At 66.0% G+C, this 15451-nt stretch overlaps 3 protein-coding genes across 3 annotated transcripts; 2 read left to right on the plus strand and 1 right to left on the minus strand.

The window, feature by feature from the left end:
• Positions 1-904: 904 nt before the first annotated feature.
• Positions 905-1865, plus strand: LOC306953445 (uncharacterized protein; the record flags this gene model as incomplete). Its single annotated transcript, XM_079544349.1, is given in 5 exon segments — positions 905-954; positions 1243-1338; positions 1442-1449; positions 1451-1569; positions 1652-1865. Coding segments are annotated over 4 exon segments (435 nt in total). The 5' UTR covers positions 905-954; positions 1243-1244.
• An 830-nt stretch (positions 1866-2695) lies between these two features.
• FAAP100 (FA core complex associated protein 100) lies at positions 2696-8318 on the plus strand (the record flags this gene model as incomplete). Its single annotated transcript, XM_079544348.1, has 9 exons — positions 2696-2866; positions 3569-3687; positions 3875-4857; positions 5057-5207; positions 5784-6574; positions 6879-7015; positions 7722-7838; positions 8021-8107; positions 8202-8318. Exons 1-9 carry the CDS (start codon positions 2702-2704, stop codon positions 8316-8318), a joined length of 2667 nt encoding a protein of 888 aa, XP_079400474.1. The 5' UTR covers positions 2696-2701.
• Positions 8319-9292: 974 nt separating this feature from the next.
• FSCN2 (fascin actin-bundling protein 2, retinal) lies at positions 9293-11892 on the minus strand (the record flags this gene model as incomplete). Its single annotated transcript, XM_079544205.1, has 5 exons — positions 9293-9498; positions 9567-9734; positions 9809-9930; positions 10014-10170; positions 11070-11892. The coding sequence occupies 5 exons, from the start codon at positions 11890-11892 to the stop codon at positions 9293-9295; spliced, it is 1476 nt and encodes a 491-aa protein (XP_079400331.1).
• Between the last annotated feature and the right edge of the window lie 3559 nt (positions 11893-15451).

A 15451-nucleotide genomic window follows, 5' to 3' on the forward strand; every position in this document is an offset into this window, starting at 1 on the left:
GTGGGCACGTGCCAGCTCACGGCTTGGCGCTGCACCCACAGCCTCATTCTCTCTGGCTGCAGGGATGCTACGGCAGCCTGGGTCGTTCCTGGGGGCTGCGGGAGGGCTGTTCCTTCCCCAAAGGCTTTGCTGTCCGCTCAGATAGTGGGGAACGTGCCGGGGGGTCACGTAAGTCAGGCCTCTTCTCCAGTACCCAGTAATTTCTGTGCGCGTCCCCCCCCGGGCACCATGCTGGAGGTGGGGCCGGGCTACACTCTTGCTGCTCTCTCCCTGCTTTAGAGCCTGGCTAGGGGCTGCTGTGGGGCTGGAAAGGGGCAGGCAGTGCCCTGTGACCCTGGCTCGGGGCTGCCCCGCCCCTGGTGATTCGGGTTTCGGTTCAATTCCCGGGGCTCCGGTTTTAGCACCGTTTCGTGCCGCTTTGCAGGAGGGAGGCGTGAGGCCCCGTCCTGGCACGGGCCCCGGGACGGGCGCGGAGACCCTCGCTGCTGCCCGTGGGCTTCGTCTCGTGCTGAGGAGCGGCTGCCGGTGCCGCCCCTGCCGCGGGGCGCTCGGGCTGTGGCTGCGGTTTGCTTTTCCCCTCGGTTTGTTGGTGTTTGGGGTTGCAGCGGTTTGCGGTGCCTGGACTGAACGACCCGGTCGCAGGGTCTGCGAGTAACGTTGAATAAAAGCACCTGAAACAAGAGGCAGCACCGCGCCTTCCTGCGCTCCGTTCCCGGACCGCGGCCGTCCTTCTGGCAGGGTCGGGCGGACAGACGGACGGACGCTGCCCTCGGCGCCCCGTGCCCTGCCTGCAGCCCTGCCGGTCTGTTTGCAATCAGCAGCACAGCCGCGTGCGGCCGGGCCTGGCGCCAGGCCCGCTTGTTAAAAAGGGACAGCGGCAGCTGCACGGAGCCAGAGCCGGCGGATCCGAGCCCGGCGAGCAGCTGCCTCGTCTGCGGGCGGCTCCCAGCACAGGTAAGAGGCAGGAACGGGTCACGCGTGCCGGGCCTGCAATCGGGGTCGCGCCAGCCGGCGGCCACGGGGCCGGGCGCTTCCCCCCGCCCCGGGTTCCCTTTGCGGCGCCGTTGGCGATGCGTCCCGGCGGCGGGGCCGGGAGCTCTGCTCCGCTTAAAGGCCCGGAGGGAGATGCGGGGCCCGGCTCCATCTGGGCCGGCGCCCGGTAGCGACGTCCTGGTGCGGGGCTGAGGTCACCGCGGAGCTGCTCCCCGAGAGCCGGGCTCCGTCTCACCGCACCACCTCCAGCCATGGCGCGGCTTCTCCCCCTCCTGCTCCTCGCGGCTCTGGGCGGTGCGGCCAAGCTGAAGCGCCAGCCGACGGCGTGGGACGAGCGAGCGGACGGTAACGTTGGGGACCCTCCACGGCACGGCCACCGCAACGGGCGCACAGCCTGCAGCCGGGCTGGGGGCTGTCCTGCCCCATGCCATCCATCCCATCCCCACAGCCGGGCGGGGCGACGCGGGGCTGCGCCAACCTGACGCTCGTCTTGGACAACTGGAGGTTCGCCATCACCTCGCAGCTGCGGAACCTCCTGCTGTTCCACCACCACACCGTGCTGCCCGACTACGGCCGGTGAGCGGCGGGCGGGAGCGGGGCCGGGGGGCTGCGGGGGGCTCCTGGGGCAGCCGGAGCCCTCATTCCGCTCCCGGCACAGGATCCGCGCCCTGTCGGGAGCGCTGGATGAACTGTACGAGGACTTCAGCGCCCTCAAGGAGCAGCTGGGGCGGCTCTCGGGGCGCTTCGTTGAGGTGGAAGCGTTCGTGGATCAACTGAGCCGCAGCCCCGGGCTCCGCACCGCTCCCGGGTCCCGCACTGCCCCCGGGCCAGGCCCGCGCCGCCGGGGATTGCCCCAACCCGCCCTGAAGTAGCACCACAGCTCACCCTGAGCCCCACCGCATCGCTAATAAAGCCTCACACCCCCAGCGCTGCCGCCTGATCCCTGACCCCCAGCCCGGACATCGGGAGGGTGGGACCGAACCACCTCCCCACCCCGCAATGGGGAGTCCGCCCATCGGCGCTTTACGGCCGCTGTCGCAAAATCTCCGCCCCATTGCGGCGGCCGCCGCGCAGCCGTAAAGCGGAGCCGCCCGCGCCCCCCGGCCCGGTACCCGCAGCCCCTCCGGGACGCAGCGGGGGGTGGAGGGTGGGGGAGGGGTTAGGGGGTGTGGGGTTGGGGAGGGTTGTGGGGGTCGGGGTTCCCGTTGGGAGGAAGATTTGGGGCTGGGGGTAAGGGGTGAGGGTCTGGGGAGAGGATTTGGGGCAGAGAAGGCTGCGGTGGGGATGGGCGTGGGGTTATTGGGGGGGATGTGGGAGATTCGGGGTCGGGGGTCCTGCAGGGTGAGGTGATGGGTGGGGGGTGTGGGGCTGGGGGAAGCTTGGGGGAGGGTGGTGTGGGGTTGGGGGGGCTGCGGGGTGTGTGATGGGGATGGGGGTGGAGCGGGGGGATTTGGGGCCAGGGGTATGCAGGGTGAGGTGGGGGGGTTGGGGTTGGGGGATGTGGGGCTGGGGGGGGGCTTAGGGCAAGGAGTGAAAATGTGAGGCCTGGGGTTGGTGTGTGGGGGTTTGGGGCCGGGGGGGGCTGCGGGGTGAGCTGGAGAGTGCCGAGCTGGTGTCCGTTCCAGGGGGGCTGGCTGTGGCCTTGGGGTTTGTCCCTGTTCCCCCCTTCCCCCTCTGTGCTGAGCACCATCCCCATGCCCCAGGCACCATGGCACAGGTGGGGCACCGGGTGGATTACCTGGCTGGCTTCTGCTGCCCGGTGGGGGGGCTGGTGGCCGGCAAACCCCGCGTGCTGTGCCACGAGAGCGAGATCTACCTCTGCAATGGCAGCGAGTTCGTCTACATCTACGACCAAGAGGGCAAGGTGCTGAAGGTGAGTGGTCCTTGCTGCCGGGATAGGAAGTGGGGAGACCTTGGGACCCCCCCGGGCTCCTCCATCCCAGGCTGTGTCAATGAGAGGGGGTGGGATGCTTGGGGGCAGTGGGGTGCTGCTGCCTGAGCCCCCCCGGGCCCTGCAAGGCGAACGCTGAACAAAGCAAAGTCCTTTTCTTTTCTCATCTACAAAGGATTTCAATGTTGTCTCCGCTGTGACTAACAGCAGTCGTCGTGTTGAGTTATACACAGCTTCTTTTTTTAATTTGTCCTTATTATCATTTCTAAGAAAGCCGTCACTGTAATATCAGGATTTGCCTCCTACACTGCGTTCCTTCTCAGGAAAGTAGATCATGTATGGGCTTTCAGGTTGCCATTTCCCTCCCTTTTCCCTCCCACCCACCATGCACAGCCGCTGCCCGGACAGGAGCAGCACCGCAGCCTCATGAACCCGAGCGCAGTGCCAGCTGCAGCACTGCCCGGTGACAGCCCAATTCCTGGAACTGCTCACCATGTTCCTCTGCAGGAAATCGCTGCTTTCGTTCCCAGTTTCTTTGGGGCTGCCCAGGGGGAAGCACTGCTCAGCAAGCTGCTCCCTCTTTATCCAACAGTGCACCTCTCTGCCTAGCTGCATGGGCACCGGGGTTCCTTGGCACCTCCTGTGGGCTCAGTGGGACCATAACCCTTCCCTTTCTCCACCCAGGCTGTGTACAGGTGCCCCGACCAGGTGTGGCACGTGGAGCTGCTGCCCCTGACAAGACAGCTGTACATCCTCTGCGCCCACAGCGGCATCTACTGCGTGTCCCTGGACCAGCAGAGCAGGTGAGGCGGCGGCGCAGGGCATGCACGTGCATTGTACAGCTCGGGGTTTGGCCCTCGGCTCTCTCTGGGCCGCTGCTCCTGCCCTGCTGCGGGGAGCTTGGTCTGAGGGCCAGGGGATGAGGCAGCCAAGAGAAGCGCTGGCTTCGCCCCGAGCCTTGGCTGTGAGCCTTTGCCTGTTTGCTTGAAGGTTAATGGAGCAGACGGATGGCGACGGCCAAGAAAGCAATTGCCCTTCCGGCGTCTTCCCCGTGGACTCAGACGCCTGCATCTTCCCAGACTCCAGCCTCTGCATGTTCACTCTGCTCAACAACTTCGTCATCACCCTGTCCCAGGCCCACGGCAAATGGTGGATGAAGCTGCACGAGCTGCCGCGCCCCGAGCAGGACAGCGCCCCCTACCGGCAGGTCAGCGAGGTGGGCTTCTGCCCCGGCCCCGCGCCCGCCGAGGAGGGAGACGGCGCTCCATCCCGCTTCCTGCCCGTGCTGTGCTGCGCCTCCTCCCCGGGCACGGCGGGCAGCGCGGAGGGGCCGTGGTGCTCAGGGGGCTTCGTGCTGGAAGAGCCCCTCTTCAGCTTGCTCTTCGGGATCGACGCCGCCATGCTGGAGTCCCCGATGATCCTGTGCGGCTTCCCGGACGGACAGCTCTGCTCTGTGCCGCTGAAGGCTCTCAGCTCGCCGCCTGCCGATGGCTGCCACGACGTCTCCGGGCAGGACCCCCCCGTGAAGATCCTCCACCACTTGGAAGAGCCCATCGTCTTCATCGGGGCGCTGCGGACGGAGCGGCGGGCGGCGGAGGAGGAGGAGGAGGAGGAAGATGACGCCGAGGACGATCCGCTGTTTGGCGACGCCGGCTGCGACTGCGTGGTGGCCGTGGGGCACTACGGCAAGATGGTGGCCGTCAAGGCAGACCAGAGGGATGAGACAACGGTGCCGGAGCTCAGGGAGTACTACCTGCGTGGGCCCATCCTCTGCGCCGCCTGCGGCAGCGGCAGCCGCATGTACTACAGCACGCACTCGGACATCTCCGCCGTCGACCTGGACTGGGTCAGCGAGGCCTCTGACCCCGAGGACACGGAGAGCTGCGGCGGCGTCCTGCCGCCCGTCCTGTCCCCAGCCAGCTTAAGTATCTGTAGCGTCGTGGCCCTCTCCCTGTCCTCGCGGGCATCAGAAGGTACGGCTGACCGCGGGGAGCGCGCTGGGTCTTGGGGTGGATGGGGGCAGGAGAGCTGCCCAGCTGCGTGCGTCCGCACACCTTGTGGTGGTCTGCGTCGGGCTCCGTCCTTCCTGTTGACCCTCTCCTTTTTGTAAGTTCTTGCTGTTCGGCGTGCCGACGGGCTGAGCACCCCTCGGTACCCCGTGCTGCCCCACAGGTGAATCAGAGCTGCTGGCCCTGTCTGCCAAAGGCCGCCTCATGACCTGTGGCTTATGCAGCCCCGAGGATGCTGATGTGGAGCTGACGCCCGCCGAGGCTGGCCGGAGGATTAAGGCACTGCTGTCCGGGATAGGCAACACCTCAGAGAGGTAAGGGCAGGGCTGCTGTGCTGCTGCTGGCCCTGTGTGAGCTGTGGGGTGTAGGTACCTAGAGTTGTACCAGCTCCTGCATGGCTCATAAGGCCTCTTGCAGTGCCACCTCCGATGTTTCCTTTCCCAGAGCAGGTGGAAGGGAAGCCCCCAGCCTCAGTGGTATAAAAATAGTTTGCTGGCAGCCCTGCCTGCTGCTCTGTGCAGGCACGCTGCTGCTTGCAGCTTTGGTGACAGAAGGAGGGCAAGGCACAGTGCCAGCGTGCCCAGACACCCCTCAGCACCTGCCAGGCCTGTCACAGGCAGGGCAGGGCAGTGCTTGCTCAGCCCTCTGCGGCCATCTGTGCTTGGGGAGGAGGTTCCCCCTCCGGTGGGGGATTCCCAAAGCTGTGAGCGGGGCTTGTAGCCCACCCATCTGCAGCTTGTCATTGCTGGGAGCTGCAGCCCAGGGCTGGCCGGCGGGTCGCACTCGGGGTCCGCTCAGCTGATTGGGGTTTGTCTGCTAACCCCGTTTGCAGACCCACTGTCCCCACTGCCGGCCCTCCTGCTTTCGAGCTCTGCGCTTTGTCCTTCCAGAGTTTCCTTCCTGAAGAAGGCAGTGGACCAAAAGAACCGCGCCCTGGCCAGCCTCAACCAGGTGATGAACGTGAGCGCAGCTCTGCTGTCCAGCCAGGAGGGCCAGAAGCCCATTGCTTGCACCGTCACTGCCAACTGGAGCTGCCTCCTGCTCCGTGACACCGTCACCATCTCCTGCCTGCTGGAGAACTGCAGCGAGTACAGCCTGGAGCAGGGCTGGACCCTGTGCGTTCAGCTCCTGGCCAGCCCCTGTGCCTTAGAGGAGGAGTCTGTGGATTCGGCCACCACCTTCACCTTCCCCATCGACCAGCTCCAACCTGGGACCAAGCGGGAGCTGACGCTGCCCCTCGGCTCGGCCACAGACACCAAGCTGGATCTGCCTCTGACCATCTCCTGTGCCCTCTACTACAGTTTACGTGATATCCTGGGCAGTGGCTCTGACTCACCCGAAGCCCTGGATGATCTCCTCCCGGACGATTCGCCCATCCTGTCCCCAGACAGAGAGGGCATCTGCCTGCCCCTCAGCGAATGCACCATTGACATGCTGCAGTGCCTGCACTTTGAGAGCAGCCCCCCCAGGCCGGACCCCTCCTCCAAAGTGGCTTCGCTGCCTGCGCCCCAGGATCCTGTGGAGACCTTCCTGAGGGCATCCAAGGAGCAGCCTGAGCCCGAGGCAGGGACAGCCAGCAAGCAGCCATGTGCCACAGGAGAGGGCAGCGTGCCACCCTCAGCAGCGTCCATCAGAGTGTCCTCAGAGCTGCTGAAGAACGCGCTGAAAGCCTCCAGCTCAGGTGGGTGCTGCCCGCAGGGGGTCTGTGCCGAGCAGGTCCTTGGGAGTGACCTAGGAGAGCTGTCCTGTGTCACCATCCCCTTCCCGGGGTGAGGGAGGAGGGTTCCAGGCCCCCACTTTGCCACTCCAGCAGTGTGACGGCCTGAAGGGGAATGTTCCCAAGCCCGGAGTCCATCTGGCATCGCAGCAACTGCACGCACATGGGCAGAGCCAGGCGTGCACCGTTCCACCTGCTCACATGGCCCTGCCCTGGGGAGGTTGTGCAGAGACACAATGCGCTCCGCTTTCTCTCCTCTCACCCCCAGACGTCTCGCTGAGCTGTGCCACGCTGCGCTGGCTGCTGGCTGAGAACGCTGCAGCCGCGGCGCTGAGCAGTGGGGAGGTGACCTCGGTGTGCGGTGTGGCTCCGGATGGAGGAGAGGTGCAGCTGATCATCCGAGAGGCAAGGAAGGGGTTAGCCCTGCAGAGGAACTGCCCGTCCTGCCCCGCAGAGCTCTGTTCCTCACCCACTGAGGAGCAGCATGACACGTGGCCTGCCAGTCACCCCCTGGTCCCACGCTCCGTGCCGCTGGGGCCCCTCCTCCCTTCCCAGGACTTTCTCAAGGCTCCTTTGGGCTGCCGCTCCGTGCTGAGCCTGCAGAAGGGAAAACGTGGCTGGGTTCTGGGTGTAAATCCGACCGACTGCAGCTTTTCCCCTTCTAATGTGAAAATCCCCCTCTAAGTGCAAAGGAAAAGCAGTAATTGCAGCACAGCTCTCCTGCCACGGTCGGCTAACCCTCCGGCGAGGGGCCCAGCCGCCTGCGTGCTGGCAGTGACCTGGTTCAGGTTGGTTCACACTTGAGAGCACTAATATTGCCAATGTGATTAGCGACAGCGTTAATTCTGCTTGGGCTAAGCCTGCCGGATTAAATCTACCACGCTGGCAGCCCGCGTCTCGCTGGGGAGCGGGCAGCAGGTCGACCTCAAACTTGTACTGGCCTGGAGAGCAGTGAGGGCTGTGCATGGAGCGGGGATGGAGGGAACAGCAGCCGTCTTTGGGCCCAGCATGGAGTCACCATCCCAGCCCTACTGCCCTTGGGGTGGGGGGAACTGGGGCAGCCCTTCCCCAGCCCTGCGAGGATTGCAGTGAGGCCTTGCTGCTCTCTCAGGTGGCCATGAATGACCTCAGCCCGGCCGGCCCCATCCAGGCGGTGGAGATCCTGATGGAGAGCCCGTCCCTGGCCCACATGTGCAGGATGCACCACGCCGTCATCCGCCGCATCCAGGTATGGAGCTGCGGGGCACATCCCCCAGTGCTGCCCTGGACCCCGACGGACTCTGTGGGATGGTTTTTCAGGCACCACTGTGTGGCAGCCGTACTTGGCACAGCCCGGTGCCACGCAGGGATGAGGAGTGGGACCACCGCTCCCTCCCCAAGTCCCCTGCAGCAGAGCTCTGCTCCCCGCAGGCGCTGGTGCTGGAGCAGGCTGCGCAGGGCTCGGGGCCCCCTGACCTCCGCATGCAGTACCTGCGCCAGATCCAGACCAACCACGAGGTGAGCCGTGAGCCCGCCGTGCCCCCAGCCCCCTCCTACGGGCCCCTCCTCACGGCCGCGACCCTCGCCCCGCTCCTCCTCTTTCCTCCCGCAGGCGCTGCTGAAAGAGGCGCGGTCCCTGCGCGACCACCCGCCCCTGACCGAGGAGGGCACGGAGAAGCTCCTGCACATCTACCAGCAGCTGCGTAACCCCAGCCTGGTCCTGCTGTGAGCAGCGGAGCAGCCAGCGCGCCCCGGGGAACGGGGACGGTCCCAAGGAGGGGCAACGTGCCCGGCAGGAGGGCCGGCGGCCGAGGCGGTGGTCTGTGTGTGTGAATGTGTCGTGGTCGTGTTGTCGGCAGCACGGAGGGGTCGTGCGCCCCGAAAGCCGCCTGGCGGCAGAGCGGGGCTCCTGGGCTGGCCCGGCGCTGCGCTGCCGCCCGGTGCAGTGCAGCCTCGTGGGGCGTTGCGGCCGCGGTAGCGTGGCTCCGTCCCGGCTGTGGGCTGCGCCCCCGTGCCGCCTTGCCTTTCAGGATCAGGACAAACAGGGTGCTGTGCCAGGGTGCCCGGGGGAGCCCCGTTTTCTGCTGGGCAGGGGAGGGGGTTTTCCGCTCCCCCGTTGTTTCTATAAATGATCTCGTATCTCTGTGGCGGTGCAGCGTGTTTTGGGGGCTCGGTCTTTCCCCGCACTGCTCCGGTGTCTGTAAATCTGTCGTCTGCCATGAAAACGATCGTGCCGCTCAGCGACTGCGCCTCTCTTTTCCTTTTCATCTCCGTGCCTGCTCCTGGGGGACCCCCACCGCCATCACCATGCATCTCCCCAGCCCCACGCGCACCGCCTGAGGGGCTGCAGCCCCCTCCCCAAACCCCCACGGCACCCCTATCCCCGCGGGCTCCCGGAGGGGCACTGCGGCACTCTGCCACCCCGTGGCACAGCGAGCGCAGAGCTGCTCTGTCCCCGGCACGTGGCATCCCCGTGCCCTGCTGCCATCCCCTGTGCCCTTCTGCACGGCGTCCACGCTGTCCATTCGGGGTTATGGGGCCGCGGGGAGGGGAGGAAGGCCAGATCCTGACCCACCGTGCCCTGGCCGCGGAGGAAAAGGCCGTGCCTTGCTGCAATCCAGACGCACTTTAATGACATGAGTTGGGGAGGGTCGGGGACGCGGCTGCCGCCATCGGTGCCACCGGGTCCCCCCGTCCCCGGGCTCAGTACTCCCAGAGCGTGGCCCGCAGCACCGACTCGCTGTCGGCCCGCAGGGTGCCGGCCGGGTCCCCACGCAGGTACCGCCCGTTCTTCCCTTTGATGGCGACGCGCCCGCGCTCCCGAAACTCGAAGAAGAAATCCTCGGACAGGTCCCCGTCGCTGCAGACCGCCCCGCTGCTCGCCACGTACCAGAACTTTCCCCCCTGACCTGCAGAGGGCGCGGGGCCGTCAGCGGGGCCGCGGGCAGCCCCGCATCCCCCCCGCACCGCCACGCACCTCGGATCTGGTAGGCGCCGTCGCTGAAGCCCACGTGGAAGACGTCGTAGACGGAGCGGTTGGAGTCGAGCAGGTTGGAGCCGCGGTGGTAGCAGACGAAGCCGTGCTCGCCCCGCAGCACCAGCATGGGCCGGTTGATCAGCTTCAGGGTGAACTCCTCGTCCTCCCCTGCGACGGGGACGGGGCTGAGCGGGGCTGACGTCCCCATCAACCCCCACCTCCAGCCCCAGTTCTGCACTCACCCACGGCATCGCTGACGGCCGCCAGCTGCCCGTTCCTCTTGGTGCACACGTAGCGGCCGTTGCTGGCACGCAGGGCCACGCGCCGCCCGCGCCACTCGATGTCAAACATGGTGTTGGCAGCACTGGGTGACAGCACAGCGGTGTCACCGGGCCGCCCGCACCCCCAGCCCACCCTCCCCCCCCCCCCCGGCCCTGCTGCACTCACACTTCAGTAGCCACGGCCTGGATGCCCCCATGAGCCACCAGGGTCCAGTAGCTGCCAGCATTGGTGTGCAGGCTGCACTTCTTGGTGTCGCGGTCGATCTGCAGCTGGAAGGTCTCGTGGTTCAGCTCCTCATCCTGGTTGGCCGACACGTTGACGCCTGTGGGTGGGAAGGGACATCAGCACAGGGCCACGTGTGGGGTGTGTTGTGTCGGCCCCTCCCAGGGTAAATCCCTCCGGGAACAATCGCGCTAATTGGGCCCTTAATCTGATTGTGGTGTGCCCATCTGAGCAGCGCAGCCCTGCACAGGCCCCTATTTATATCCCACACCGCCCTAAGGAGCTTGGCACAAACGTCCCCAGTGCCACGGGGACAGCAGGGCAGATGGGGCCATGGCACGGCCCTGTGTGCCAGCTTTGGTTGTGAGCACTGTGTGTGCAAACATGCACGCTCCCAGCACCTGGCATGCACTCCATTCATACACCAAACTCAGCCTTGCACACATACAGAGCGACATGCAGGCGAATGCAGTGCTGCAAAGAGCCTTGCTTGCACACAGGTACGGGCTGCACAGCTGTGCACCTGCAAACACGTGCACACACACACACACAGGTTGCATGCAGCTGTGTGCCTGAACTCACGCTCACAGCATCACACATGCATGACCTGCACCGAAGCACGCATGCGCTGCAGTGCACCACGCAGAGCCTTGCACACGCACATTTATGCACACTTGCAGTGCTGCACAGATCCACTGCCAGTCCCAAATGGGCCACACAATCCCAGGGCAGCCTCTGAGCAACCCACACTGCCGACAGTGGGGCTGTGGTCACACACCGACCCCAGGCAGGGGCTGTTTTTATAGGGTCTCCTCTCCACGCAGAGCGCTCTCACGGAGACCTCTGGGGCTGGGGCTGCTTTGGGCTGAGCGATCCCCGGGGTCCACCAGGTGCCCGTCCCCGAAGCTGGGGCTGTTTTTGTAGGGTCTCCTCTTGGTGCTCTCACAGAGAGCCCGCATTCTGGGCCGACCACCCCCCAGCTTCACACCGTGCCCTTACCCTGCCGGATGGAGACGAATCTGCCGTTGGCCGCCGTGAAAACCACCTGGGGGTGACTTTCCTCCAGATCGAAGAGTTCGTCCTTGCCCGGCTTGGAGCTGCGCCCGGATTTGAGCGTTCCGGTGGGCCCGGTGGGCGCCAGGTACTTCCCATCGCAGTCCTTGAAGGCCAGCTTACCCGCCTTGAACTCCAGCGTGTAGCCGGTGCGGGCGCCGGGCTCGGGCACCAGGATCCCATCGCAGCGCAGGTAGCGCTCGTCGGCCGTGCGCAGGCTGTACTTCTTGTCCTGGAAGCAGAGCGTGATGAGCGCGTCCACCCCCCAGGGCAGGTTGCTGTCGGTGGCGATCTCGTCCTCGTGGGCGCTCAGGTGCGCGTAGCGGCGGCGGCTGACGCTCAGCAGGTTGGCCTGCGGGTGCATGGCCAGGTGCACGGTCCACAGCTCGCCCTCGGTGACGCTGGGAGCGAAGCAGGACAGCCGGTCCTCGCGGCCGCCGAAGAAACGCCGGTGCGGCGCCGACTGCAGCGCCCAGCGCCCGTCCGACTGCGTGATGATGCTGAAGCGCTCATCGCGGCCCGGCTGCTCGGCCTCGCAGCGCACCTGCCCGTCCTTGTCGGCCCCCAGGTAGCGGCCCAGGTGGCTCTTGAGGAAGACGACGGAGCTGTCGGCCTCGTCCTGCTCCAGCGTCCATATCTGCTTGCGCTTCAGGCTGGGCGCCGAGGCGTTCACCTTGTAGCCGAAGCTCTCCGCCGTCAGGTAGCGGCTCTCGCAGTTGATCAGCCCGAACTGGATCTTCAGGACCTGGTGGATCCCATTCGTTGGCATCTTCCGCCTCTGCCGAGGGGGGGGCGGCCCCACGGGGCTGCGGGGACGTCTGCGCTGCCGGGCGCCGCTGCCGCAATGGCCCCGTGGCACAGCTCGGCACGGCACGGCACGGCGCGGCGGGGGGGGGGGACGCCCAATTAGGGGCAGGTGGGATTACGGAGCCCGGCCAGATTGCTGCTGGGTAACCTACTGCCCCACGCCCTACAGCCCCACAGCGGCTCGACGCCCGGCACCAGGCAGCCCCGTGTGTGCACAGCTCCAGATCTCGGCGTCCCACCGCGGAGCCGCGGGTGGAAAACTTGGGTGGGAACCCGATCTGGGCGCACGGATCCGTTCCCTGCAGGCTAAGGTTACCGGCCTCTCTGATTCAGCAGCGGGTCACCTCCCGGCGCGCCGCCTCCCGGCCAGCCCCTAAGCGCCTTACAATTAGCCAGGCATTTTGATTAGTTTAAACCCTTTATCCTGCTTTGGGGCCCTTGGCCTCCATCTGTCCTACGGCCCCAATTCCCCCCCCCCCCATGGCTGTGGCTCGGGGTCACGCAGCCCTGTGTCTCTGATGGGACAGAGCTGAGCATTGGGCTTCGTCATCATCATCTTGCCATGTGTTGGGCCCTGGGGAGCGACGGGGCCGTGTTGGGCATCGTGGTGTCGTGCTTTGGGCACTGTGGGATGGGAACCTTCGTTGCTGTGTTTTGGGCATTGCAGGGCCATGTGTTGGGCACTGTGGAATTAGGTCCTCCAGTGCCGTGTGTCGGGCATCACGATATGGGGACATCCAGTGCCGTGTGTTGAGCATCACAGTGCCATGTGTCGGGCATCACAAGACAGGGACCACTGGTGCCATGTGTTGAGCACCACAGTGCCATGTTTTGGGTACTGCAGCATGGGGACTTCCAGTGCCATGTGTTGGGTGTCACAGTGCCATGTGTTGGCATGATGGATGGCATCCTACGGTGCCATGTATCCCCCAGCCACAAGGATGCTGCTGGGGACACTTGGGCTGAGCTCACCCCAATCCCATGGTTTTGGGTGCTGCCCTATGGGAGCACGGAGGTCCGTGGGGATGGGTGGTGTCCCATAAGCGGTCACACCCGGTCCCCAGCGCCCGGCTCTGTGCTCTCACTGCCTCCTTCCCCCCCAGCTCCGGTGTCAGCGTGGCGGCAGCGTTATTGTTCCCGAAAATAGGTCCCGGGGATTGTTTGCCTCATGACTTTTTCATGGCTCTCCCTTTACCGTGCCTGGGAGAGGAAGGGGAGGGGGGGGCACGGCGGCCCCCAGCGCTGCGTTACACGAGCTGCATGGCGTGCTGAAACTGACCCCCACCGAAATGGATACGGCTTGGCTTTCTGACTGGGGGGGGTGGCTAAGTGGGTCAGGGTCCTGCAGAGGGGGGTGGGGGACAGTGAGGGGGGCATCCTACGGTGCTGCTGGAGGTGTGCGGTGCGAGAGCTGAGAGCCGCATTGACACACACAGATGCCACCCCTCTCCAAATACAGGGCTGTGTCCGCATTGGGGGTGTCCTGCTCCACCCCGTTGTTTCCCCCCCCCCCGTGTTGACGGGAGGGAGGGGGTCCAGGGATGGGTGTGTGTGTGTGGGGGGGGGGGGACGGGACGGCACATTGCGCAACGCCCCGCCGTCCCCGTGACAACGGCGGGGGGGGGATGGGGTGGGCTGTCACCGTCACCACGACGACAGAGCTGTGCGCGCGGGGTGGGGGGGGGCACCGCACCGCATCAGCACCGCGGGGACCTTCACCCGAAGGAAGAGGGGGGGGAGAGGAGGAGGAAGGAGAACGACGTGCGCTGCTTCCTCCTCCTCCTCCTCTTCCTCCTCCCCGCTCCCCCCTCCCCGAGCGAAAGTCCCCGCGGAGGCGGTTTCGGTGCCGGGCGCGGCCGTGCCACCGTCCCGATGTGCCCTAATATAGCCGTGCCGCGGTACCTGCGGCCCCGCCCGCCCCGGGGACATCAGCCCACGGCTGGGACGCTGCCCCTACGTGGGGACACGGGACCCCCAGCCCCTCCCGCTGCCCCCCGGCACCTCTCTGCGCTCCATCCCCATCCTCCGCCCCAATGGCACCGCTGTGGCCCACGGGTGGTGCCGGAGCCGTGTGGGGCCGAGCGGTGCTGGGAATCACCAGGAGATGCCATGGGGAGCATGGGCAGTGCGTGGAAAGTGCCGCTGTGTCTGCATGGACCGGGCACCCAACATGGCCATGGAGCTCCAGTACGGGCCATTGGGCTCCAGTGTGAGCCATTGGGCTTCAGTGTGCTCTACAGGGCTCCAATATAATCTGCTGGGCTCTAGTGTGGACTGTGAGGCAGCATCATGGCCCATAGGGCTGTGACATGAGCAACTATATCAAACCATGGGCACTGGCGTGGTCTGTGGGGTACCAATGCGATCTGATGGGCTCCAAGGCAGTTCCTAGGGCTCCAACATGGACAGTGAGGCACCAGTACAGTCCATGGGCACCGGCATGGCTCATGGGGCACCATATGGACCATGGGGCTCCAACAGGGTCCGTGGTCCATTGAGCTGCAGTGTGGTCTACGGTGCTCCAGCATGGTCCTTGGGACACCAATATGGTTCTCGGGACATCAGTACGGTCCACAGGACACCAGTATGATCCACGGGGCTCCAACACAGCCTGTTGTTGCTCCATGATGCCCCACACGGCCCAGGCTCCTGCCCACCCTCAGGCCCCTGCTATGGCACAGTATGGGCACAGCACGGCGGGGTTGGCCCCATAGCAGTGATGGGAGACGCTGTGTTTCGGGGCACGAAGCACCACGTGCCCTGCAGCAAGGCCTGTGTCACCCGTGTGGGGTGACAGCTGTCCCCTATAGGGGGTGTCATGTGTATGGCATGTCCCCTATACCAGGCACCCCTATACCGGCATCCCCTACACATGGTGCCCACCCCACACAGTGTCCCCTATTCGAAACGTCCCCTATACGAGTGCCCCGATGCGGGGCGTCCCCTACACGGGCTGTCACCCATACGGCTGTCACCCATAGGGACCCCTACACTCAAGTGTACCCTACCGAGGGGAGCACCTCTAAGTGCCCCCCCCCCCGTGTGGATCCCAGCATCGCACCGGGAGCCGCCCCGCACCCCTCCGCATCCCGAACCCCACGGTACCGGGGGGGGCACCGCCGTGGGGCGCTGGGCCGGGTCGGGGCGGCCGCCCCCCGCTTTGCCCCCCACCCCCACCCCACGCTTTGCCCCATGCAGATTCCGGGGTTCTCGGGGCGGAGACGAGCCGGCAAGTCTCCCCACGTGGCCGGGTGCGGACTAGCCAATGGGAGCGCGTGTTTCTGAAAGATCTCCATATATGGCGATGTTCTCGGCCGGGTGGGCGGCGCTGCCGCCCCTGGGTATAAAAGCGTGGGGCTGGCAGCGGGACGGTCTCACTCCGCCGGCGGCAGCGGACCGCGCGCAGCGTCACCGCTCTCTTCAGCACCGGGCGCAGCCTCCCCGCACAGGTACGGCCCCGCGCCCCCCTCCTCGGGGCCGGCGGCGGCTGAGGCGGTGCGCGCGATGCCGCGGGGTGTGCG

Source organism: Tetrao urogallus, assembly GCF_951394365.1.
Source record: "Tetrao urogallus genome assembly, chromosome: 18".
NCBI classification, from domain to species: Eukaryota; Metazoa; Chordata; class Aves; order Galliformes; family Phasianidae; genus Tetrao; species Tetrao urogallus.